Here is a 27,992-nt window from a genome sequence, read left to right on the forward strand (position 1 = left end):
AGTCGGACCCGCTGACACATATTAGCCATTATAGACAGATGATGTCCCTATGGAGCCGAGATGAGGCACTGAAAGTCTTCCCATCCAGCTTAGGAGAAACCGGACTTCGATGGTTCGATCGTCTCCCCGCTGGATCGATCTATGGCTGGAAGCAGCTCTTCAAAGAGTTCCTAGCCAGGTTCATCTCCAACACTAAGATCCCAAAGGAGCCGGATACACTGTTCGGTCTCCGAAAGGAGCAGGAGGAAACGTTGCGCAATTATGCTAGGAGGTACTAGGAAGAGTACAATGACCTGGAGGAAAATGTGTGCAACAAATAGATGGCCGTTATGTCTTTCAAACATGGTCTACGCTGGGAAAGTAAGTTGAGACAATCACTTACCAAGCGCCTAGCCATAGCTTTGAAAGATTTGCGCGTCAAGATTGAGCAGTACGCTCGCCTTGAAGATGATCAGATCCCCATCGAGGTAGCGTTAGCAGAACAAACAGCTCGGCACAAGAAGAGAACAGATCGAGGAGAACACCGAGGGATTACAGTGAATGAAGTGGATAAGTCCAAATCCCACGAAACCGTTATGACTGTATTCAAAGAGCTAATTTATCGAATCCTGGAAAAGATCAAGAGAGAGCCCTTCTTTGTTTGGCCGCCGAAAATGTTGGGAGATCCAGCTCGACGCAATCAGAAGCTCAGATGCACCTACCACCAAGACAGGGGGCACATGACTCAGAACTGCAAGGCACTGAGGCAACACTTAGAAGATCTAGTGGCAGCTGGGCACTTAAGGGATTACATTGATCAAGATAAGGAAGTAGCCAAACCGGGGAACCCGCTACCAGAACCGAATGTTGAGCACCCACCTCGGTTGATAATAAATGTGATCCACAGGACGGCGACTCAGGAATCTGGAGGCACTGAAAGAAGAGATCGCTAAGGCTGCGCAAATTCAGAGGGTCATGTCAGTAGAGCCTGCATCGAAAAAGGTACGTACAGTACCCAAATCCCCCTTGTGTACTGTTTCATTTACTGGCAAAGATTTAGAAGGCATGCAGCACCCACACACTGATACACTGATTATAACTATGGGAATTGGGAAACGATTTGACGTAAAATGAGTCCTAGTAGATCAAGGTAGTGCAGCAAACATATTGTATTATGATTTGTTCAGAAAGCTTGGTCTCTCCGAGCAGCACCTCACCCCAGCGGCAGCCCCGTTGGTCAGTTTCAATTCATAGCCAGAATGGCCTCTTGGCAGAATAGTGTTGCCAGTCGTGGCGGGAACAAAAACCCTCCAGATAGAGTTCTTGGTTATTAATACACCATCCCCTTACAACGCCATACTTGGCCACCCATGGATTCATCAAATGGAGGCAGTCCCTTCAACCTACCACCAGCTCATCCGTTTCCCAACGAAACACGGAGTAGAGCAAATCTCAAGGGATCAAGTTGCGTCCAAACATTACTTCATGGCAGCATTAAAGGCAAAGCAGCTCTGCAATCGGGTACAGATGGTAGAAGTGGCCGAACAGCCAGTCTTGAAAGATGTAGGGGGAATCCCAGAGGAAAAGATGGTAGAGGATTTGGATAAAGTCTTGGTAAAAGAGGATGACCCAGAAAAGTACTTCCTTATCGGTACCTCGCTAGGCGCTGATGAGAAACTTCAGCTGCTGGAACTGCTAAGGGAAAATATGGAGGTATTCGCATGGTCAGCATATGATACTCCAGGGTTGGACCCAGAATTTGCTTGCCACAAGCTCAACATCAACCCTTCAGCTCGACCCATTGTGCAAAAAAGTCGGAGATCCTCAGTCGAGCACACCGAAGCAGTAATTGCCGACGGCGAAAAACTCCTAGCTTCAGGAGCAATCAGGGAAGTTCAGTACCCGCAATGGCTGTCCAACACAGTTGTAGTCAAGAAGAAGAACGGAAAATGGAGAGTTTGCGTTGACTTCACTTGCTTAAACAAAGCCTGCCCTAAAGATATCTTTCCTCTACCTCGCATTGATCAACTAGTAGACTCAACAGCAGGGCATGAGCGCGTGAGTTTTCTAGATGCTTATAGCGATTATCATTAGATGCCACTGTTCAGTCCGAATCAAGAAAAGACAGCATTTGTCACTCCGAGAGGAACTTACTGCTACAGAGTGATGCCGTTCGACCTCAAGAACGCCGGGGCGACCTACCAGCGGATGGTCACTCGAATATTCAAGGACCAACTGGGAAAAACCATGGAAGGTTATATAGATGATATGGTAGTCAAGAGCAAGTTCGCTACAGACCATCTTACAGACTTGAGAGAAGTTTTCGGCATATTAAAGAACCATCAGCTTCGCCTCAATGCCTCGAAATACGCTTTCGGGGTAGGAACAGGGAAGTTCTTGGGATATATGGTCACTCACAGAGGAATTGAGGCGAATCCGGACCAAATAAAAGCAATACAAGATCTTGAAATACTAACAAAGGCTAAGGAGCTGCAGAAACTGGCTAGAATGGCAGCCGCACTGAATCGGTTCATCAGCAAGTTTTCAGACCGGATGAAGCCCTTCTTCCAGCTTTTGAAGAAAAGGGCAGCATTTGAATGGAGTTTTGAGTGCACCAAAGCACTACAAAGTCTCAAAAAATACCTCAGTACACCTCCCCTTCTGTCTACTCCAGAGCTAGGAGAGGAGCTGTACCTTTATCTAGCAGTCTCAGATCATACCGTAAGCACAGTATTAATTCGAAAGGTTAACAAGGAACAGAGGCCTGTATACTACGTTAGCAAGACTTTACTAGATGCCGAGACACAGTATCTACCATTGGAAAAGTTAGCTTACGCGCTGCTTATCGCCTCGAGGAAGTTACAACATTACTTCCAGGGGCATACCATCAATGTCCTCACTGAATTCCCCCTCAAATCTGTATTTAGCTGAGCCGATTTCTCTGGTAAAACAGCAAAATGGACAGTAGAACTTGGCGAGTTTGACATTCGGTATCAACCCAGGACAGTAATTAAGGCCCAGGTCTTAGCAGATTTCATCTCAAAATTTGCTCCCACCCAGAGTACCGAACCAGGGAACCCAAGTTCGGCACAGGTGCCATGCATCAACGAACAAGGAAAGCCCTGCACTTCGGAAGCCTGGAAACTCTTCATCGAAAACATCTGGCAGCTCTATGTTGACGGGTCATCCAATAATCGAGGTTCAGAGGCAGGAGTAGTACTTATCTCAACAGAAGTATTTATCTGGGAACAGGCTCTCAGGCTCGGTTGGAAGGCTTCGAACAACGAGACAGAGTACGAATCGTTGTTGGCTGGCTTACGTAGTGCCGAACACTTCAGTGCAGCACAGCTTCTTGTTTTTAGCAATTCACAACTAGTGGTAAACCAGCTTTTCGGGGTCTACGAAACACGGGATGAAAGAATGGCCATGTACGCAGGCAAGGCCAAAGACTTACTCAAAAAGTTTCAATCCATACGAGTGGAACGAATTAGTCAGGACAAAAACGGCCATGCTGATTCTTTGGCTTGTCTCGGCTCATCAGTGGATACCAAAGATGCCAGAAAAGTTTGGGTTGAGTTCGTGCCAGAGCCAAGTATTGCATCTCCAGTCCTCTGCAGTAGCGTAAAGCCGAGCTGGATGGATCCAATACTTGCTTTTCTAAAATCTGGTGCTTTCCCCGAAGAAAAAAAGGAAGCCAACAAAGTCAGACACAAGTCAGCTCGGTTTTGGATCTCACCATCCAGGAAGCTGTACAGACGCTCCTATATTGGCCCTTATCTTCTATGTGTGCATCCAAATCTGGTCGAGAATGTTCTCTACGAAATTCACGATGGGATTTGTGGATGCCATGTTGGAGGAAGGTCGTTGGCGCACCGAGCCCTCACTCATGGGTATTGGTGGCCACGGATTCAACAAGATGCTCAGCAGTACGTACAGAAGTGTGATAAATGTCAAAGGTTTGCTCCATTCATCCATCAGCCAGCCAAAACTTTCACCCCACTCACCAGCCCATGGCCCTTTGCCTAATAGGGTCTGGATATTGTCAGACCATTGGCGCGAGGCACTAGGAACAAGCGATTCTTCATTGTAGCAACCGACTATTTTACTAAATGGGTTGAAGTCGAGGCATTGGCAAATATCAAAGAGGCAGATACGAAGCAGTTTGTTATGACAAATGTGGTGGTGCGTTTCGGCATCCCGCGGGTACTGATTGCGGACAATGGAACGCAGTTTGATGGTAAGATCTTCAAAAAGTTTTGTGCCGACCTCAGGATCGAGTATAGGAACTTTTTTCAGGGTACCCACAAAGCAATGGACAGGCGGAAGCCTCAAACAAAACCATCATCAACGGAGTAAAGAAACGGCTTGAGCATGCTAAAGGAAAATGGGTTGAAGAGTTACCCCACATGCTATGGGCATACGGAATGGAAACACCTTACTCACTAACTTACGGAATGGAGGCCGTCATCTCACTCGAAGTAGGCCTCCCAACCCTTCGGTTTGAATTGTTTGAGAGCACCAGTAACGAGGAAGCTATTGCACAAGCACTAGATATGGCAGAGGGCCGAAGAGAAGCAGCACTGATCAAACTTGTAGCGTATCAGCAGCAGCTCATCAAAAGTTTCAACCAAAAAGTTTTCCCAAGGCAATTTACACCAGGAGAACTGGTCTTGAGGAAAGTTATGGATCACAAAAAGGTACCAGGCGAGGGCAAACTTGGGCCTAACTGGGAAGGTCCCTACAAAATCACAGTTGTCGTTGGAAATGGAGCCTACTACCTAGAGGATCTTAATGGAAGAGCTATACCTCGGCCCTGGAACGTAGCAAATCTCAAGAAATGCTATCAATAGAATTGTCCCCTACCCTCTCTACCAGAATGTAAAGGCATTTATCTGTTGACCAATGCAAATGCTTCCCCACTTTTCTCAAATTTATCAAATTCCTGTAATTAGCTTTGATGTTTATCAAACGAAATTAGCTTTGGTTCTTACCAAACGGAATTAGCTTTGATGTTTATCAAATGGAACTAGCTTTGGTCCTCACCAAATGGAATCAGCTTTGATGTTTATCAAACGGAACTAGCTTTGTGTCACGACCCAAACCCGCCCCTATGGGTTTAGCACCGTAACCGGCCAGTAATCCGAGATTACCGAAGGCCTGCTTAACAGTAATACAGTAATACAGAGTACAGGGGCTGGCGGAAGCCAAAACAGTAAATAGACAGTATCCAATGAGCTGTGATAATCTGTATGCAAAAAGACTTTTCATTCATATATATACAGTCAGACGAAACAATATGTACATATATATATATAATCATTCAGTCAGGGACCTAATCCCTATTAAACAGTACAGTATAGTAAACAACAGTTACAGAGGCAGGAAAGGGGGGGGGAAACTAAAACACCTCTAAGCCATAACTTGACATGCTCGGAACCTCGCATTGAGGCACAAAGGTTGGCTCGACAAAACTAGAGTTTACTCCGACGCTCCTAGCTGCAGTCTAGTGCCTGTACACCTACATATATATATGACCAGTGAGCTAAAGCCAAGTGAATAACACAATGCATAAAGGGGTTAAGAATGAATGTCCTTACAGTAATGAAAACAGTTCATTAAATCAGTATTTCAGTCGTTCAGTCAGTGCAGTCATATGCGGTACATCCATTAGCATAACAGTACAGTAAACAGTAGGTCTTAAAAGACTGAGCAGTAAATGATGGCCATCAATCAGTAAACAGTAGTGGTTCCAACAAGGGAACCGACAGAGATCTCTGTAACAGTAAACAGTAAACAGTAGTTGCTAAGGATGCCACAGTACAGTTCAGAATATAGGACATACATTCATTCAATCAACAGTATCAGTTCAGAAAGCAATACAGTTCAATTGTTCAGAAGATAATCATTTTGAACATATCTTTACACAGTTGTTACTCACAGAGTTCTGGGCTACAGCAAAGCTAGAGCGCGTCCCCAGTCGCCAACCCTACACAGTTACAGATTGAACACACACTAAGCTACATAGTTGGGAAAGATAATAACTTAATCCCTAATTTGCCTCGGTGTGGTTCTACATCTATATCCTCAATAAGATGTCTTAAACTAGGCCTAAGAATGTCTAGAATGAGATGAGGATGTAAAGATGCACTTTAAAAGCATTTTCAGACTTTTCAGAAAACAGGGGTCACGCTCGAGCGGACATACAAACAAAGGTTTCTGCTTGAGCGTAGACTTACCCGCTCGAGCGTTCTGCAAAACAGTCAAAAGTGCTGGATAGGCGAAAATCACGCTCGATTGGGCGCTCGACGCCCGCTCGAGCGTGAGACACAATGTCCCGCTCGAGCATCAATTATTCCGCTCGAGCGAACTTCAAAACAGAACAAAATGCTGGGAGCACGATTTCCACGCTCGAGCGCCAGTCACCCCGCTCGAGCGTGAGTCCAAATTCTGGAAATTCCAGATTTGAACCTCAAGCTCAAAACCAAGTTTTAAACCATAAATTTCGATCCTCCTAGGCCAATTTTCCAGAAAACACATCAAAACTCATACTTTAACATGATTCAAAGCTCAATTTGTAAAATCAAAGCCCAAGGGTGTTTCAAATAAATCCAATTCAAACCAATTTCCATGAATATGAAGAACATGCAAACATGTATGAATTTAAATCATTTCAAAGCTTCAATTTGATGCTCTAAGGAGCCAATTGTTCCAAAAACAAGATGAAAACATGGACTTAACATAACCACGAGCATGCATGAGACAATTCTCCATGGAATCAACTCAAATTCAACAATTCAAACATGCATGCATGGAATGAGCTCCAATTCAACATTAATGAACCAATTCTTGACTTAACTCTTTCAACTACCATGATCCATGCTAGAAGGAACTTAAATACACAATAAGAAGGATGAAATTCATACCTAGGTTCCTCAATTACAAGTCTAGAGGCTCAACTATGCACTTAAGCCTTCAATTCTTCAAGATTCAAGCCAAATCTCTATGTTGAATTCACTATTCTTACTATCACTCTCTTGGTCGGCTAGCAAGGACAAGGGGCTGAGGAAATGTTTTTGTTTGAGTGAAATAAGGCTCAAAGATGTCCTAGGTAATGGCCACTAAGGATGGCAAAATTGTGAATAAGTGTACCAATGCAATTTATCAATATTAATCTAATTTAATCATACCAAATCAGTTTTCAGGTAACTACACCATAAAATCACATAAATTACGATGATCATAAAACACTAATCGGTTTCCGGTTCGGCCGCCGATAAGGCCTTCAATTTGCAGTTTAAACATAAAAACTGAACAGATAATTAACCAGTCAACAAATAGACATACAGTTAAACAGATATACTTAGTCAAATCAATTCCATATTTCAGTCAGTCAGTTCAGTATTTCAATCAGTTCAATTATCAATCATAATCAGTTTCAGTTTAACGGTAATCAGTGGTTATTCGGTAAACAATGACGAGGGTTGTTACACTTTGGTCCTCCTCAAACGGAATTAGCTTTGATGTTTATCAAACGGAATTAACTTTGGTCTTAACCCAAATGGACTTAGTTTCAGAACGACTGGACGAAATTTAAATTTGGTTAGCACTCAAACATGCTAAGTGGAATTGCTTGGTGGAATAATGTTTGGCAACTAAATTGGACTATAGCCAAGTGGAATTGCTTGGTGGAAACCACACTAATATATCTTAAGTAAACGTCTTTGAATCCACAGATTTCCTAAAGTACCAACACGTCAACACTGCAACACTGATTTAAACAAACAGAGTTGGAACAAGCGTGACCAGGCTCTGTCAGGAGCAAACTCCCAGCATTAGTCGTACTCAACTCCAAGTGGGGGCAAACAATTATTTTTTCAAACCAACCTGGACCTAAGTAAGACACCTCTTCATGCCTTTATCTCATTCAAACGCATCTACGCTATCAAAGTTGCAACAGACTTAAGCAGTTCTATCTAAGAGCACAATCTTCAGTACCAATCTTACTTAGCTCCAGGTGGGGGCAAAAAATTGTTTTCTTTTAAAACCAACCTGGACCTAAGTAAGATCCACTTATAAACTCAAGCACAGCCATACCACACATCCATTAGCCACACCGAGCATCAGTTCAGTCCTGAGGTCCCAACAGTGCTCGGCCGGGGGTAAACAGTACAAAGCCACACCAAGCACCAGTTCGGCCTCGAGGCCCCAACAATGCTCAGCTGGGGGCAAGCAGTATAGAACCAGACCGAGCATCTATCCAGCCCCGAAGTGTAACGCCCTCAAAATTAACCCATTATATATCATTGACATGCATTATTTAAAGAAGACAATTTATTAATTCATTCATCAGAGTATTACCAAATAAAGTATTACATGTATCATCGAATAAAATGCCCTACAGGCTTACATCTTTCCAAGCCAACACTTGGACACAAAAAAAATATGAGTTCTAACTCAATACAAAAAAAAACCCTAGGCTTGAATGTTTACATGTACTAATAATTAAAGACAATTAACTAAAAGTAGTCTTCTTCAACCCAGAAGCCAGACCCTCCCAAGCTAAGTCCTTGGAGGTAGTTTATCACCTGAACCTGAAAATGATGTTCCCATAAAGGGTGAGCCACAGCCCAGTAGAAATATACTAAACCACATATAAGCAATGAATAAAGCAATAGCATTCAACAGATGGTTAACCAAGATAATCAATTACTTCATTTTACAGTCTCATGACACTATTGTCTAAGATACGTTTTACTTTCCAATTTTATCAACATGGCTCAGAACCTGGCCAAACTTACAACAGTGAATCACATATATAATATTCACATCCTTCCAATATCAACAAACAAATGAGACTCAAGCTCAAATCAAACACTTCATACTTCCAGATTGATACACATTTTAGTGCTGTATCAATAAAACACTTCTATATAAATAAGCACACATAAAAGTGATGCTAATGGAGTCCATCCCCTATCTCCTCCCAAACAAAATCCGGTTTAGAGGTCCATCCCCTATCTTCCCCTAAACCGTGGAGTACATCCCCTATCTCCTCCCACACACAAAACAATGTATGCAAATGCAATGCTCAATCAATACACGTATTTTCTGTATCAATGCCATAGTCAAAATTAATGACTTAACCAATGTGATTAGTTTCAGTTATTCCTAATCCACATGCAATGTCTACAACAATCATGACTATCCTCCACCGATAGCCCAAAACAGTTATTTCTAAACTGAAAAATAACTATGACAACAATTCAATAGACAAATGATACCAATTACCCAATTACGCCATTTAATCAATGAATTCCCCAATTCCATGAATTTAACCCTCTTTTCCCAATTCCATGAATTACTTATACAAATTAATTCAATAATACAACTAGGGTTTTTTCCAAAATTTACCAAAGTATCCCCAACATGTTAAAATACCAAAACTTATAACAAAACCTATAAAATGGAGTAGGAAATCCCTACCTTGAAGAAAATAACCCGAATGGAGAAGATAGAGATGAATGCCCAAATTCCAATGTGCTCCAAATCACCAAATGTTCAGATTAAATGAAAGCCCTCAACCCACTCTATCTTTTTAATGAAGGATCTAGGATAGAAACACACCCTAAGTGGATCAAATCTAAGAGAGAAGGTGAATAGGGAGAGAGAGAAGTCGGACCTAGGGTTTGGAATCAAAAAGAATATGAAAAAGACTGATCAAAACCCGCTGTTGCGTATATAAACTGGACAGGCTCGCTCGAGCGAAGACTTGGTCGCTCGAGCGACCAGACACAGAGAAACTACACTCGAGCCAAGGAAGCCTTGCTCGAGCCAACAAGCCAAAAGCTCGCTCGAGCGAAAGAAAGCTCGATCGAACGAAGAACTCAAACCCTCAGGTCTGTAACCAGACACACGCTCGAGCGAAGGAACAATTGCTCGAGCGAAGAACGAACTAACTCGCTCGAGCGAAGAAAAGCTCGCTCGAGCCAAGAATGCAAAGCTACAGGTCCAAACCAGACACAAACTCTCGCTCGAGCTACCAAACCCCGGCTCGAGCGAAGAACCAAAAACAACAGCTCGCTCGAGCGACAAACTCCTCGCTCGAGCGAAGATCCAAAATACTGGACAGCAACACTTGATTTCTAAACCCAACCAACCTGAAACAAACCTGCCCAACACATCCTATAATTCCAAATGAGAAATAAGGGACAACAACAACTGTTATACAATGACAGAATCTACGGAACCTAAGTCCGGATACAATAATCAAATGGGAGAAGGCCAGGGTCGCTATAACCTCCCCCCCTTCAAAGAATTTCGTCCCCGAAATTAAGCATAAGTTTTTGAAAACAGATTCCTCTCTTTTTTTTTTTTACAATTCATTAGTAAACATCTTGACCCAAAACTGGTCATTTCATCTCTTTATCAAGAGGCATTTCACATTATACATATAACACAACATATATCTCAACCTGTATCATTATTATGCATTATTCCTTTCGATGTTAACAATTCCCATATCATATTCAATCGCATGATATATACAACCCATTCAACAATGTACTCAACAGATGCAATATTACACTAAACTTCTATAATGAAGCAAGTTTCAAGATACATCCATGTACCAATACAAACTCAATGTTTTACAGCTTAAGACATAAATAAAGCTCTTAAGTTCAACAATAAAACAGAATCTAATTATAAGATTACAAATCAACAAACATGTCCGGATATTTTTTGCGGACTTCTAACTCACGTTCCCAAGTGGCTTCTTCCACTCCATGGTGTTTCCACAAAACTATGACCAAAGGGATGGTTTTGCCTCGCAAAACTTGATCCCGCCTATCCAAGACCCGAACCGGTCTCTCCTCATACGAGACATCTACATCAACCACTAAATCGGTCCAATCCAACACATGTGATGGATCTGGCTCATACTTCCGAAGCATACTCACATGAAACACGTCATGTACTCCGGACAACTGCGGCGGCAAAGCTAAACGATAAGCAGCCTCGCCAATCCTCTCAAGGATCTCAAACGGACCAATGAACCGAGGGGACAACTTCCCACTCTTCCCAAACCTCATCAAACCCCGTCTAGGTGATATCTTCAGAAAGACATGATCACCCACCTCGAATACCAAAGGTCTCCTCCTACGGTCGGCATAAGATTTCTGACGACTCTGTGCTGTAACAAGCCTCTTACGGATAAGCTCAACTTTCTCCGTCGTTTCCCTCACCAACTCCGGACCCAACAGAGGTGCATCACCCACCTCAGCCCAACAAATAGGAGATCTACACGGTCGGCCATACAAGGCCTCAAATGGTACCATACCGATACTAGACTGGAAACTGTTGTTGTAGGCAAACTCCACCAACGGCAAGTGCCTCTCCCACGATCCACTAAAGTCTAGAACACAACCCCGAAGCATATCCTCAAGTATTTGAATAGTACGCTCGGACTGTCCGTCAGTCTGAGGATGATAAGCCGTGCTAAAGGTCAACTTAGTGCCTAAGGTACTCTGCAAACTCTGCCACAACCTGGCAGTAAAACGAGGATCTCTATCTGAAACGATCGTCACTGGGACCCCGTGCAATCTCACTATGTCCCGAATGTACAAGTCGGCAAGATGATCTACCGAATCTCTCACGCGCATAGGAATGAAGTGCGCCGACTTAGTCAACCGGTCTACAACCACCCAAATAGCATCACTACCCCGCTGAGTCCTCGGAAGACCCACAACGAAGTCCATAGTGACGTGTTCCCACTTCCACTCAGCAATAGGCAAGGGTTGCAACAAACCTGCTGGCCTCTGATGTTCAGCCTTCACTTGCTGACAAGTAAGGCACTTAGACACGAAAGCTGCCACATCTCTCTTCATACCCCGCCACCAGAACTGGCGACCCAAATCCCGATACATCTTAGTGCCCCCCGGATGCACCGCAAGACGTGAATGATGAAACTCTCGGAGTACCTCCTCTCGGCAAGACTCCGGCACAAACAGACGGTCTCGGTATCTCACACTCAGGTCGGAATACACCGTCAAACCCTTCTCAACTTTCCCACTGGAAATCTTCTCACGGAGAGATTCTACCTCAAGGTCACCTCTCTGAGCCTCTAACACTCGAGTTACAAGTGTAGGCCGTGCAACAACAGAAAACAAGGCCGCAGCCTCAATGGATTCGCCCAGAAGTAAATCAAACTCCCCAAGTGCACCCAACATCTCCCATTCTCGGATGGCTATACTAGCTATGTCACCAATAGGTTTCCTGCTAAGGGCATCGGCCACCACATTGGCCTTTCCCGGATGATAATGCAACTCAAAGTCATAATCCTCTATAAATTCCATCCACCTCCTCTGCCTCAAGTTCAAATCTTTCTGTGTAAACAAATATTTCAGACTCTTATGATCCGAGAACACCTCGAACCTCTCACCATAAAGATAATGCCTCCAAATCTTCAAAGCAAATATCACAGTTGCTAACTCTAGATCATGCGTAGGGTAATTCTGCTCGTGAATTTTCAACTGACGTGAACCATAGGCAACTACTTTCCCTTCTTGCATTAATACACAATCCAGACCCTCTCGTGAGGCGTCACAATAGACTGCATAACCCAACCCTCTCTCTGGAATAATCAGTACTGGGGCGGTAGTCAGTCTAACTTTCAACTCCTGAAACGACTTTTCACAAGTCTCACTCCATACAAATTTGACTCCCTTCCGAGTCAGTCTAGTCAACGGTGATGCTAACTTGGAGAAATCTTTCACAAACCGACGGTAATACCCAGCTAATCCCAGAAAACTGCGGATCTCAAATACACTCTTAGGCTGTGCCCAATCCTGCACTGCCTCTACCTTGGATGTATCAACAGACACTCCTTCACCGGATACCACATGGCCTAAGAATTTGACTTCCCTCAGCCAGAACTCACACTTCCCAAACTTGGCATACAGCCTATGGGCTCTAAGTAACTCAAGCACCACCCTCAAGTGTGCCTCGTGCTCTTCCTCAGAAGGCGAATAGATAAGGATGTCGTCCACAAAAACGACTACAAACAGATCCAAGAATTCCCGGAAGATCCGGTTCATCAAATCCATAAAAACTGCCGGTGCATTGGTGAGCCCGAATGGCATCACCAAAAACTCATAATGGCCATACCGTGTACGGAATGCCGTCTTCAGAATATCCTCCTCCCTGACCCTCAACTGGTGGTAACCCGATCTCAAGTCTATCTTAGAGAAACAACGGGAACCCTTCAACTGGTCAAACAGATCATCTATACGAGGCATAGGGTACTTATTCTTAACCGTAGCCCGATTCAATTTCCGGTAATCTATACAAAGTCTCAAAGCGCCTCCTTTCTTTTTAACAAAGAGGGCTGGTGCTCCCCATGGCGAAACACTAGGACGTATAAATCCCTTATCTAGCAACTCCTGGAGTTGTATTTTCAACTCAACCAACTCGGCTGGGGCAAAACGATAAGGTGCCATGGAAATCGACGCCGTGCCGGGCACTAGGTCAATAGAGAACTCAATCTCCCGATGCGGTGGCAAACCTACAAGATCCTCGGGAAAGACATCCGAGTACTCACAAACCACCCTTGGCAACACAATCTGAGTCTCATTATCCTCACTAATCAAAAGGTTAGCAAGTAGCCCACTAAGCTCACTCCTTCCTCGCGGAACATACCCCGGTGGCAACACATCACCAACCCGGTCCCCCAGAAAATGAAAATACTCTCCGCTCACGGTACAACAAGTGACCCTCTGGCGGTAGCAATCAATAACTGCCCGGTATGACGATAACCAGTCCATACCCAAAATAACATCGAAACCCCTCATCGGCATAACTACAAAGGAAAATGGGATTCTATGATAATCAACCTCTATATCACAACCCCTAACACCTTGTTTCAAAATCAATTCACCCCCAAGAGGTGATACTACACATATAGGAGATGCTAGCTGTGCTAACTCCAATTCCAAAACAGATGCAAATGCAGCAGACGCAAAGGAATGAGATGCACCCGTATCAATCAAAACATTAGCAACCGAGTTGCAAAACAAGAAGGTACCTCTCACAACTGATGGAGCCGGTACAAGATCCTGCGCGGTAACAGCGTACACGCGCCCAGACGACCTCTGATCAACCTGCTCACCCCTAGGAGCATAAGATTGCTGCACTGTCTGGGACGATGAAGCCCCCTGATTAGCCCTCGAGGCCTGACCCGACTGAGCTGGCTGCTGTCCCTGAATCGGCCTCACACCAGATGCACCAGGTGTGCCACCCAACTGTGGGCAATACCTCTTCATGTGCCCTGGCTGACCACACTGATAACACGAGAGTGGCTGACCTCTACCCTGACTCTGGCTCTGAGATCGAGCCGAAGATGATGCTGCTCTCTGCACTCCTCCCCTTTGAGGACAAACTGGAGACTTGTGGCCCAGCTGGCCACACTTGAAACAGGTAATATCTCCCTGACTGCCTTTCCCCGAACTAGCACTCGGTATAGGAAAAGTCGATCTAGCAAAGCTACCCTGAGACTGCTGGGGATTAAAACCCTTCTGTCTCCTACCATCACTCTGACTATCTTGACTCCTCTTGGAGCCCTTCTGCCCTTCCTCCTCCTCCTGCATCATGATCTCCATATGGGCTGCAGCATCAACCATACGCCCATAATCCCGAATCATAGTTCCCCCAACTCTCAGCTTGAGGCCACGCCTCAACTTCTTCTCAAACTCAATACAACGGCGTTCCTCAGACGCCACCAACTCAGGTGCAAACCTGGACACACTAGTGAATGCAGCCTCAAATTCGGCCACTGAAGAACTTGCCTGCTTAAGCTGACAAAACTGGTCTCGCAGCTTCTCCCTGACTGCTGGAGATAAGAACTTCTCCTGGAAAGCATTCACAAAAGCCTCCCACGTACCTCCTATACGCCCCTTAGTAAACTTCTACCACTGACCCGCATCCCCCTTCAACTGGAAAGATGCCAAGGTCACTCTCAACCCCTCGTCTTCGATGCCAAGCATCTCAAACGTCTTCGTTGTCTGTTCGAGCCATTCATCTGCCTTAAACGGCTCTTTTGGATCACCCACAAATTCATCCGGATTAGACCGGAAGAACTCTCTCTTCAGAAAGGAAGGTCCTGCATCAGCAGCAACAACCTGAGCTTGATTCTCAGCCCTGAGAATGCCTACTGACTCCCTGAATGCCCCTGCTATCTCTCGGGCTAGAGCGCCCATAGCCTGCTGGCCTACTGGCTCGGCCACATTGGCCTGGCCAATTCCCTCTTGAACTGCCGGAATCTCCTCTGGCACAGGCACCTCCTGCCTACCTGGCCTACCACGCCTACCGCGTCCTCGACCTCGTCCTGACATCCTAATAAAGGAAACAAAGACATTAGCACATTATTAATTGTGCCGAAGCTAAACACTCGCGTCCTAATGCAATGGACAACAATAATTCATTCCACGTAAGCACATAATCACATAAGCACCTACGAATTTCATTCCCGGATAATGATAGTCCCAATGCGTTACTATAGTTCCGGTTGGAAGCAGCAGTGATCAAGTGCCTTTCCAACAAGACTACAAGAAACTCAAGGGTCCAATCAACATCCTAGAAACTACATTCCATACCCACATAATCACATAAACATATAATATTACACTAAGCCTCTAACAAACGAGACGAACCCAATGTGATACTAATCACTTCCCACGTACCCAAAGTATTCAAACCCGGTACGCTCTGATACCAAGTTGTAACGCCCTCAAAATTAACCCATTATATATCATTGACATGCATTATTTAAAGAAGACAATTTATTAATTCATTCATCAGAGTATTACCAAATAAAGTATTACATGTATCATCGAATAAAATGCCCTACAGGCTTACATCTTTCCAAGCCAACACTTGGACACAAAAAAAATATGAGTTCTAACTCAATACAAAAAAAAACCCTAGGCTTGAATGTTTACATGTACTAATAATTAAAGACAATTAACTAAAAGTAGTCTTCTTCAACCCAGAAGCCAGACCCTCCCAAGCTAAGTCCTTGGAGGTAGTTTATCACCTGAACCTGAAAATGATGTTCCCATAAAGGGTGAGCCACAGCCCAGTAGAAATATACTAAACCACATATAAGCAATGAATAAAGCAATAGCATTCAACAGATGGTTAACCAAGATAATCAATTACTTCATTTTACAGTCTCATGACACTATTGTCTAAGATACGTTTTACTTTCCAATTTTATCAACATGGCTCAGAACCTGGCCAAACTTACAACAGTGAATCACATATATAATATTCACATCCTTCCAATATCAATAAACAAATGAGACTCAAGCTCAAATCAAACACTTCATACTTCCAGATTGATACACATTTTAGTGCTGTATCAATAAAACACTTCTATATAAATAAGCACACATAAAAGTGATGCTAATGGAGTCCATCCCCTATCTCCTCCCAAACAAAATCCGGTTTAGAGGTCCATCCCCTATCTTCCCCTAAACCGTGGAGTACATCCCCTATCTCCTCCCACACACAAAACAATGTATGCAAATGCAATGCTCAATCAATACACGTATTTTCTGTATCAATGCCATAGTCAAAATTAATGACTTAACCAATGTGATTAGTTTCAGTTATTCCTAATCCACATGCAATGTCTACAACAATCACGACTATCCTCCACCGATAGCCCAAAACAGTTATTTCTAAACTGAAAAATAACTATGACAACAATTCAATAGACAAATGATACCAATTACCCAATTACGCCATTTAATCAATGAATTCCCCAATTCCATGAATTTAACCCTCTTTTCCCAATTCCATGAATTACTTATACAAATTAATTCAATAATACAACTAGGGTTTTTTCCAAAATTTACCAAAGTATCCCCAACATGTTAAAATACCAAAACTTATAACAAAACCTATAAAATGGAGTAGGAAATCCCTACCTTGAAGAAAATAACCCGAATGGAGAAGATAGAGATGAATGCCCAAATTCCAATGTGCTCCAAATCACCAAATGTTCAGATTAAATGAAAGCCCTCAACCCACTCTATCTTTTTAATGAAGGATCTAGGATAGAAACACACCCTAAGTGGATCAAATCTAAGAGAGAAGGTGAATAGGGAGAGAGAGAAGTCGGACCTAGGGTTTGGAATCAAAAAGAATATGAAAAAGACTGATCAAAACCCGCTGTTGCGTATATAAACTGGACAGGCTCGCTCGAGCGAAGACTTGGTCGCTCGAGCGACCAGACACAGAGAAACTACGCTCGAGCCAAGGAAGCCTTGCTCGAGCCAACAAGCCAAAAGCTCGCTCGAGCGAAAGAAAGCTCGATCGAGCGAAGAACTCAAACCCTCAGGTCTGTAACCAGACACACGCTCGAGCGAAGGAACAATTGCTCGAGCGAAGAACGAACTAACTCGCTCGAGCGAAGAAAAGCTCGCTCGAGCCAAGAATGCAAAGCTACAGGTCCAAACCAGACACAAACTCTCGCTCGAGCTACCAAACCCCGGCTCGAGCGAAGAACCAAAAACAACAGCTCGCTCGAGCGACAAACTCCTCGCTCGAGCGAAGATCCAAAATACTGGACAGCAACACTTGATTTCTAAACCCAACCAACCTGAAACAAACCTGCCCAACACATCCTATAATTCCAAATGAGAAATAAGGGACAACAACAACCGTTATACAATGACAGAATCTACGGAACCTAAGTCCGGATACAATAATCAAATGAGAGAAGGCCAGGGTCGCTATACGAAGTCCCAACAGTGCTCGGCCGAAGGTAGGTAGTATAGAAAACATTCAGACATAAAAAGCCAAACAGCATTAGACTGCAAGTTCAAAGAGAAAATTCTATCATCCAACAAAAGGCACAGATGGCCTTATAACCAGCAGCAAAAAAAAGAAAAGAGAAAAGAGAAATTGTCTTGGCAAGTGCAGAAAGAAAGCTCGTCCTGGAGACCGAGCCACAACACATCAAAACAGAAAAGCAAAAAAGTTCGAATCCTTTCAATATCAACTTTCAATAACAGAGGGAAACTCAAGAGCAGCATCAACAATTTTGTCCAGGCCATCTGGGGAGGAAAAGTAGAGGCAGCTCTAACTTCCTGAGAAGTAGAAGCCTCCTTAACCACATCTCCTGCGGCTTCGGTCTCTAGGGTTTCAATCCCTTCAACATCCACCTTTTCAGCGACAACATTACTGTCCTGGGTCTTGTTTGCAGAATTAGCTTCTGGGAAAACTTCGGCTGGAAGAACAGCAGGGGTGGAAACAGTCTTTGAACCCAAGGATCTCGAAGGAACGAGAACATCCTGAAACAAGGAAGAGCCTTCAGGAACCAGTGCAGCAGCCAAAGCACTTGTCCAACCCTTTAGAAAGATCTTGTCTCGCAGTACTAGCACCTCCTCCTTATACGCCGCCCCAGCTTCATCCCAGCCCTGTTGCCAATGCTTGGCCTCCAAAGCAGAGCACTCGGCAGCCATCACGGCAATAACAGCTTCTAGTTCGGCCACTTTCCCCTCGAGTTGAGCCTGTGTCCCAATAGCAGCCTCTTTCGATTTTTCAACTGAAGCGACAATCTTGTTCAACTGAAGTGTTTCCCTCTCTGCAGTTCGGCGTCCTTCCTTCTCTGTCTCCAAGCTTACCATCAGTCTCTCAGCGTTCATTGCGGCCTCCAGCACAGCCCTTTCTAGCTCTTTAGCACGGGTAATGGATAGATGCATTCTCTGGATACACTGCAAAGGACAACGAAGAACTAAGAGAAAAGGAGACAACAACGCAACAATAAAGACAAGTAAAACGAGGAAACACTTCCAGTAGTCATCATCTGAAGGGTCCCCTTCAGGATAGGAATATCACGGGGCCCATTATGGTCGGCCATGTCAACCGACATCAACAAAAACTTAGTCAAATCAAAGGCAAAATCCTGTGAAGCAACAACTGAATCAGAAGTGGAAATGGGCCTGCCGTTATGCGACATTGGCGGCTCCCATTTCTCAAAAGTCTCATCCTCAGCAGGATCCTTAGAAGCTTCTCCTACCACTGCTTTGACAGCCCCTCTTCTTCTCTTTTTTGCTCGCGCAGCGACCGAAGCTGAGGGCTCGGCAGCAGTTGCAGGGGTCCCAGAAGCTCCCACCTCCATCTTCACTTCCATTAGGCTCTTCGCCTTGGTCCTTTCCGGAGGGGTTTCTAAAACATCAGAGGCTCTGAAAGCCTCCACCTCTAAATCCACTAACACTCTTCTCTTCGCCACAGACCCGCCCCCTGCGAAACTGGGGTTAAGGGAGGGCGCTCTCTCAGAAAGTGCACCTTGACTCCTGCGACGGTTCGTGACCAAAGAAGTGAGAGACGTGTCGGTCTCGGTATCAGAGTCCAGAAGGGCAGCAGCGAGCCTCGCCTTCTTTGGAATAGTGGAACTGTAATGTAATAACCCCGATCCGTAATTAGCTATTAATCAATGATTAAAGATGCTAATTGAGTGGATCAAATGAATTATGGGATTAATATGTAAATTGCATGATATTTGGCCTTCTATCTGTTACTTATAGAAATATCTATTTGGAATTTCCACTTTAATATGTAAATTGAAAACCTTATCGGCATCCGAAACCAGAATTGATTACAGCAATGTGTTATTTGGAATTTTTAGAATCTTGTGGCAAATTTTATTAAAAAATTGATTCAGAACGATTAATCAGGTTGTGTTTGGTTAGCCTAATGTTCCAATTAATGCATTATATCATCTTGACTATATATTCAACACATTTAGCTCTTTTCTCTCATTTCTTGAGTGCTAAAATCTGAGAATTCATCTTAGAGAGAGAGAGAGTGCAATTCTAGAGAGAGAAAGGTAGAGATTAAGGAGAAATTGAAGGCTTTGACTTGAACTCATCAAGATTGTGCTAGAACATGAGAATTTGAAGACTCTAGGTAAGCTTTTGGTTATTAATTCTGGACTCTTTTCTCAGATTGTGCAATTCAGCTTTTGGTTGAAGACTCTAGGCTCTTTTCTCTCATTTCTTTAAGATTTTGGTTGAAGACTCATGTAATTTACTTATGTTTGTCAAGAAGATGGAGGCTTTGATTATAATTTCACTTGCATGTATATATATATATATAAAGGTTTGTCATTTGAGTTTGATTTTGGGCATCTATGTTGTTATCATGAGTTATTTGGCACATGCATGTATAATTCATCTTGTTTTAAAGCTTAAATTCATGTTTTGAAAAGGATTTCCCTCATGCATGGAGCCTTTGAGCTCGATTGTGTTAAAACCATGGTGTTGGAGAAAAAGAGTTTTTGAAACATACATACATGGAAGTTTGAACTTAAATTTTGGCTAAATCCACGAGTTTGGAGCTAAGGGTTTGTAAATGATCATATATTTGTGATATAGAAAAGTTTTCCAAGTGTTTTGAACAAGTCATGCACGATTTTCCCATTCAAATTGCAATTGGAAGCACAAGAACCCTGTTCTGGAGAACCCAGATTTTTTAAGGTCGCTCGAGCGGGGTATTTGCCACTCGAGTGGACATTTCGTGCATCCAGTAGTTTTGCAAGCCATTACAGCCCGCTCGAGCGACCACTTGGACGCTCGAGCGAACCTTTTTGCATGTTATTGATCCGCTCGAGCGTGGGAGTTGTAGCTCGAGCGTAGATTGAGACCAACCAGTACTTTCTCCGAGTTTGCAGACCGCTCGAGCAACCCCTCCCTTCCATATTTGCATGTCCGATCGAGCGAGGAAATCTACGCTCGAGCGGAGACCTTATTTTCAAAAATTTTGCCTAAGTGTTCCAAGGCATGTTTTGGCATCCTTATTGCATCTTAGGCATTACTAAGCCTTAATTAAGCCATAGTAATGAGGTTATGGATTAGAAACACACTAAGGAAAGAATGTCCTAAGTTATGTGATTCAAGAGTGTGTTTTGAGCAATGTGTTAAGGAAGAACAAGAATCAATGTAATGAAAGCTAAGTCTTATTGGCCACTTGAATGTGTAATGATAAAGACATGCTTGTGTTATGTATTTTGTGATTATAGGTCAAGACTCGAGGATTGATTGACCGCTTACTGGAACCACTGTGAGTAACGTTATCGTAAAGATACGTTCATATGAATTATGTTCTAAATGAAATATGATAAGTTCTAATTTCTGAAATGATATCTGTTTTCATGAACGAATATTCCAAGTTTGAAATCTATTATGGCATCCATAGATAGTCCTAAGTCATGGGGGACGGCATGAAAATGCGAGTTCATGATATACAAGTTTACGAGATCTCGTTAGCTACTTCATTGTGGTGATATGTGTTTAATCGGTATCCGGAACCAATTACTCTAGTCGGAAGACGTTCTGTGATGCGTTCTATGGGATGTACCATTATTATGTTCTAATATGAGAATGATTATGCTCTGGTCTGTTTTCTGCTTATGATATATTCAGATGTCGTTCACTAACCCCTTTACCTTAATGTTATTCATTGGGCTTTAGCTCAGTGTGTGTATATATATGTATAGGTGAGCATTTTGGAGCCCGAGCTTGAAGGCTATTGTCTGGATCTGCATTCTGTTGTCAGCCAACTATTGTGCCTCACGTGGAGGTTCCCAAAGTGTCCTGTGTTCAAGTTCCGTTGGTTCTGTGTATACGTATGACTTGATTTAATTCTGTTGGCTGGACTTAAAATACTATAATGTATGTGGGTATAATGTATGGTTGACTACCGGTTATATATATAAAGTTTTAAATATTCTGCTTCATATAAGTCAGCACAGCTCGTTGGACAACTATATTTATGTATTTGCTTCCGCTAGCCCCTTAATCTTGTTAATCTGTTCAGAGGCCTTCGGTAGTCCAAGGATTATTGGCTGGTTACGATGCTAAACCTATAGGGGCGGGTTTGGGTCGTGACAGAGTGGTATCAAAGCACGAGTTATACCGCATACACATGTCCATATGAGCTATAGGATGTCCTATAAATGAAATAGGAGCATTGCATTACCATGTTTAAGTGTATGAACTATTATGAACACATCTTTATTGAAAATACATTGAAATGAAACCTTTGTGCCTGATCAAAGAAGTTAAGTGGAATAACATGCAATGTTAATTGCAATATCGAATGTGGAATCTATGTAAACATGAACGTATGAAAGTAAGGGATCATATGACTGTATCTGAATTGAAATAAAAGTATAAATGCATCTGATATAAAATGAAATGTGAGAACAGTGAGAACTTTCCTTATATTAATAAGCACCCTGTTTGTGTGTAGCCAATGAAAAGGACAAGGAATATAGACGAATCTGAATCTTCTGACGCTAGAATTAGCCAATTAGAAAGAATGGTTGAAGCCTTAACCGAAAATCTGAAACAACAGCAACAAGGGCAAATACATGTGCCTGAACCAACTAATTATGATATGGTAACACTAACACAGAAATACAATAAGATGAAACCACCGGAATTTCAGGGGGGTATTGAACCATTAAAAGCCGAGGCTTGGGTCTTAGAAACTGAGAAAATATTTGAGGTGTTTCTGTGTACTGAGGCACATAAGGTTTTGTTGGCAACATTCACACTTAAAGAAGAAGCTAGAAGATGGTGGATGTTAGTATGAAATGATAATAAGGGTATGACATGGGATAGATTTAAAGAAATTTTCTTGGAAAAATATTTTCCCCAATCCATCCGAGATAGGAAAGTATCTGAATTTGAACAACTAAAACAAGGCAATATGACTGTGGCCGAATATGAAACAAAATTCACCGAACTGGCCCGATATGCACCCCACAAGATAAACACTAACTACAAAAAGGCTAGAAAATTTGAAGGTGGGCTTGACTTAGATGTGTTTGATCGAGTTGGCGTCTTAAAATTGCCAAAATACGTGGATGTACTTGATAGGGCCTTAATGTCCGAGGCAAACATAGCAGCCTTGAGAATATCAAAATCAACATCATCAACTGAATCAGAAAGAGCGAAACAGAAGAAACAGAAGGTTGAAATGACTAGTAATTCGATAACTTCTACGAATGAAAAATCTAGGGCGAAAACTGTGAACAAAGAAAGCCAGGGAAGCAATGTGAACAATGGTATACCTAGTTGTAAAGAATGTGGGAAACAACATTGGGGCATTTGTCGCTGCCTATCAGGAGCTTGTTTTAGATGTGGACAGAAAGGACACTTAGCTAAATCTTGCTCACGAGCTCATCCGAACAACACCCAGAGGCAAGGAAGGGTTTACATCCTAGTTCTAACAGATGCTCGGAGTACTGAAACAACTGACGTAGGTATTACCTTAATTATGTGTAAAATGTGTGTATGAAAAGTGATTGAGAAATCTGTATGACCATGACTTGAACTGAACCGGTGTATATTGACTGACATCATTGAATAATTAGACCCATGAACTCGAATTATATACATGAACCGTTGGTGTGTGGAACTTCTGAAATTGAGAACCTATGTTAGTTTGGAAGAATGAACTTTTACTTATGAAATTGCGAACAAATGTCTAAATGATCATTGATTCTAGACTCGTATCCATACACATATGTCCTTACTTGTACACTTTGAGACCTACTGCCTGATGTGAACTATATGTGTGACGCTTTAGACTCTTTTGTGTAACAACTACCTATGCTATGGAGAATGTTTGGACTTATATATATTTATACCTTTGCTTGGGATGTTGATTGATTCAAACTTAACACGCTCTTCGTATCTAGACTGAGTGGACTTATGACTTGTTGCCTTAACTATCGTATTTGGAGAAACTGTTTTGTGTTCATCTGTACATTGAACTCGTGAATCCGTATTGGGAATGTTATTAGATTCTGAACATGAACCTATATGACTGTACCTTTACTCAGAATGATTGATATGATTATTTGTTGATAACTTGATCGTTGGGATTATGACTCAGGGACTGTGTGACTAAGTAAAGACCCCATGTGATAACCTCTAAACTATGAACTGTGATTGTTAAAAATTTGACAGGACTGTTTAACTCTACTAGTGAGCCTATACTTTGGCGATTGTAAGACCGAATTGAAACTTCTGCATAACACTCTGCTATTGTGTACCACCGAGAAACTTTATGTGATACGCCATTGTGTACCTTATGCCTACATGAAATACTCATTTGGAAAATTGCTATATTGACTGTGATGCTTACCTCTCGATATGAACAACTGTATGCCTGTGCAGCCACATGTAAACTTGTTTGGAGAATGCCACATTGTATATGACCTAAAACACTTTGATTAGAACTATTATGATACATGACTCTGATGTGACTTTGAGAATCGATGAACTTAGACTAATTGTGAAACTACTGACTATGCATCTAAGCGAATGGAGTATGAACTATAGAACCAAATGTGCTTCGTTTGAAAATGATGAGGATACAACTTTTACTTGATTTAATTTGATCGAGCTATGGTTTGATGAGACCTTTGTTTACCTGAGAGAACTTTTGTTTAATGACTCACGCTTGAACCTTGACTTGATATGACGTGGTTGAACTTTCATTGATTTGATCTGATGAGACCCTTATTGAGAGCTATTATCTGATTGAATTACAGGGCCGTATTGCTAAGGGAACTAACCAAGTGAGAATTAGAATCAATCTTGAACCCTTAGGAAGAATGTGAACCATCAACAGCAGACTATGTGATTACGAATAGCTTCTTACTATATGTCTGTAACCGATTGGGAAAAACACGCGAATGAGATTATGGAATTTGGTAACTTATGCTTAGAGAATATGGGAATACCGTATACATGACACGTGGTTAATTACTCCGGTAGTACTACCATGAACTTGTTTGACTAAAAGAATGATCGCTTTTGTGCTACTGTACTTCAAAACTGATGGAACTTATTGACAGCAGACTGGTTCGATTATAAACTCTGACTACCTGGGAGAATACACAATCAGTATGATTGAATCCGTGGAAACTGAGGCTGATAAATAGTATATGAATGATTACTTCGGAATTTCGTTTACTGCTATGGGGTTAATGTACGAAATTACCTTGTATTTCTGCTATACTTTGGATGACCTGGACTAACTGTAATGGATTACCGAATTGAAAACCAAGTTGAACAAAGACCAGATGAATGACTCGGAAATGAATAAATCAAATCTTTGTAACTTAACGGGGGAAATTACGTATGAAAATGGACGCAGTGTGAATCTACGACCACGATAAGTACTTGATAAGTAATAAGAGTAATAACTTAATAAAGTTATGTCCAACTGTATTTATTTTCTGTGTGACAAAATAAGTTTTGTTTTCTGAAATGCTATATGTTGTATGCTGAATGATTGTCCAATTTATGATATGTATTCGTGTGACTCTAGGTATTATGTGATATCTGTTGGCTGTTACCCGGTATCGGAGGTTCCTTTATGGAACTTGTATCTGTCTGCACTCTGTTACCTGTACTGGAGGTCCCGTCATGGGGGCTCAGCTTATCTGTTCTCTGTTCCCGAATTCGGAGGTTCCTTTATGGAACTGGTTATTCATAATTATCACGTGTCTGCATCTGTTCTGTATCTGCTGCGTCTGTTCTGTATCTGCTATGTCAGTATCTATTCTGTATCTGCTCTGTCGGCATCTGTTCTGTATCTGCTCTGTTAGTGCTAATGAATGCACCACGTATGCTTAAGCAAGAATTATGACATCTATGTATGATCTGGACAAAAATGTGAATATGAACATGTATATGAATCTGTTTCTAATTAAAATCTGAATGCGTATAAGACTCTATTTTGATACGAACCCTAATCTCTGTATATGATTTGTGATTCTGTTTCGGTACGAAGCTAAGGTCGAGATTGGGTTATGAGCATATTTATTAATATGGTTATGCTTCTGTTTCTGTTTTGTAAAGAATTGCAGTTATATTTTTGATGAACATCATTTCTTTTGATATAAGATAACTCAAGTTTGGAGGACCAAACTTTTTAAGGTAGGGAGACTGTAATAACCCCGACCCGTAATTAGCTATTAATCAATGATTAAAGATGCTAATTGAGTGGATCAAATGAATTATGGGATTAATATGTAAATTGCATGATATTTGGCCTTCTATCTGTTACTTATAGAAATATCTGTTTGGAATTTCCACTTTAATATGTAAATTGAAAGCCTTATCGGCATCCGAAACCGAAATTGATTACATCAATGTGTTATTTGGAATTTTTAGAACCTTGTGGCAAATTTTATTAAAAAATTGACTCAGAACGATTAATCAGGTTGTGTTTGGTTAGCCTAATGTTCCAATTAATGCATTATATCATCTTGACTATATATTCAACACATTTAGCTCTTTTCTCTCATTTCTTGAGTGCCAAAATCTGAGAATTCATCTTAGAGAGAGAGAGAGTGCAATTCTAGAGAGAGAAAGGTAGAGATTAAGGAGAAATTGAAGGCTTTGACTTGAACTCATCAAGATTGTGCTAGAACATGAGAATTTGAAGACTCTAGGTAAACTTTTGGCTGTTAATTCTAAGAGTTGTGTTGTAGAGATGAATTCATGGAGTTGTCAAGATCATTGCATGTAATTTACTTATGTTTGTCAAGAAGATGAAGGATTTGATTATAATTTCACTTGTATGTATATATATATAGAGAGGTTTGTCATTTGAGTTTAATTTTGGGCATCTATGTTGTTGTCATGAGTTATTTGGCACATGCATGTATAATTCATCATGTTTTAAAGCTTAAATTCATGTTTTGAAAAGGATTTCCCTCATGCATGGAGCCTTTGAGCTCGATTTTGTTAAAACCATGGTATTGGAGAAAAAGAGTTTCTGAAACATACATACATGGAAGTTTGAACTCAATTTTGGCTAAATCCACGAGTTTGGAGCTAAGGGTTTGTAAATTATCATATATTTGTGATTTAGAAAAGTTTTTCAAGTGTTTTGAACAAGTCATGCACGATTTTGCCATTCAAATTGCAATTGGAAGCTCAAGAACCCTGTTCTAGAAAACCCAGATTTTTGAAGGTCACTCGAGCGGGGTATTTGCCGCTCGAGCAGACATTTTGTGCATCCAGTAGTTTTGCAGGCCATTACAGCCCGCTCGAGCGACCACTTGGACGCTCGAGCGAACCCTTTTACATGTTGTTGATCCGCTCGAACATGGGAGTTGTAGCTCGAGCGTAGATTGAGACCAACCAATACTTTCTCCGAGTTTGCAGACCGCTCGAGCAAAGGAAGTCTCACTCGAGCGACCCCTCCCATATTTGTATGTCCGCTCAAGCGAGGAAATCTACGCTCGAGCGGAGACCTTATTTTCAGAAATTTTGCCTAAGTGTTCCAAGGCATGTTTTGGCATCCTTATTTCATCTTAGGCATTCCTAAGCCTTAATTAAGCCATAGTAATGAGGTTATGGATTAGAAACACACTAAGGAAAGAATGTCCTAAGTTATGTGATTCAAAAGTGTGTTTTGAGCAATGTGTTAAGGAAGAACAAGAATCAATGTAATGAAAGCTAAGTCTTATTGGCCACTTGAATGTGTAATGATAAAGACATGCTTGTGTTATGTATTTTGTGATTGTAGGTCAAGACTCGAGGATTGATTGACCGCTTACTAGAACCACTGTGAATAACGTTATCGTAAAGATACGTTCATATGAATTATGTTCTAAATGAAATATGATAAGTTCTGATTCTGAAATGATATCTGTTTTCGTGAACGAATATTCTAAGTTTGAAATCTATTATGGCATCCATAGATAGTCCTAAGTCATGGGGGACAGCATGAAAATGCGGGTCCATGACATACAAGTTTACGAGATCTCGTTAGCCACTTCATTGTGGTGATATGTGTTTAATCGGTATTCGGAACCGATTACTCTAGTCGGAAGACGTTCTGTGATGCGTTTTATGGGATGTACCATTATTATGTTCTGATATGAGAATGATTATGCTCTGGTCTGTTTTCTGCTTATG

At 42.0% G+C, this 27,992-nt stretch overlaps 3 protein-coding genes across 3 annotated transcripts; all 3 read left to right on the forward strand.

Moving 5' to 3' along the window:
* Positions 1-320: 320 nt before the first annotated feature.
* On the forward strand, positions 321-932 carry LOC114313495 (uncharacterized). Its single transcript, XM_082914833.1, has one exon. The coding sequence runs from the start codon at positions 321-323 to the stop codon at positions 930-932; it is 612 nt and encodes a 203-aa protein (XP_082770959.1).
* Positions 933-2,145: 1,213 nt separating this feature from the next.
* LOC114263537 (uncharacterized) lies at positions 2,146-4,335 on the forward strand. The gene is made up of 3 exons (XM_082914844.1): positions 2,146-2,898; positions 3,040-3,935; positions 4,026-4,335. Exons 1-3 carry the CDS (start codon positions 2,146-2,148, stop codon positions 4,333-4,335), a joined length of 1,959 nt encoding a protein of 652 aa, XP_082770970.1.
* A 68-nt stretch (positions 4,336-4,403) lies between these two features.
* Positions 4,404-4,829, forward strand: LOC145820124 (uncharacterized). The gene has a single exon (XM_082914850.1). It carries the CDS (start codon positions 4,404-4,406, stop codon positions 4,827-4,829), a length of 426 nt encoding a protein of 141 aa, XP_082770976.1.
* The last annotated feature ends 23,163 nt before the right edge of the window (positions 4,830-27,992 follow it).

The sequence above is a fragment of the Camellia sinensis genome, chromosome 1 (genome assembly GCF_055761805.1).
Source record: "Camellia sinensis isolate YWXY chromosome 1, ASM5576180v1, whole genome shotgun sequence".
NCBI classification, from domain to species: Eukaryota; Viridiplantae; Streptophyta; class Magnoliopsida; order Ericales; family Theaceae; genus Camellia; species Camellia sinensis.

What these genes read in the sequence shown, in the direction of transcription:
- LOC114313495 (XM_082914833.1), top strand. Translation starts at nt 321, where the DNA reads ATGGCCGTTATGTCTTTCAAACATGGTCTACGCTGGGAAAGTAAGTTG.
- LOC114263537 (XM_082914844.1), top strand. Translation starts at nt 2,146, where the DNA reads ATGCCGTTCGACCTCAAGAACGCCGGGGCGACCTACCAGCGGATGGTC. An exon ending in CTGAATTCCCCCTCAAATCT is followed by an intron (nt 2,899 to 3,039) that starts GTATTTAGCTGA and finishes GCTCCCACCCAG; the next exon opens with AGTACCGAACCAGGGAACCC. An exon ending in AAGTGTGATAAATGTCAAAG is followed by an intron (nt 3,936 to 4,025) that starts GTTTGCTCCATT and finishes GGATATTGTCAG; the next exon opens with ACCATTGGCGCGAGGCACTA.
- LOC145820124 (XM_082914850.1), top strand. Translation starts at nt 4,404, where the DNA reads ATGGAAACACCTTACTCACTAACTTACGGAATGGAGGCCGTCATCTCA.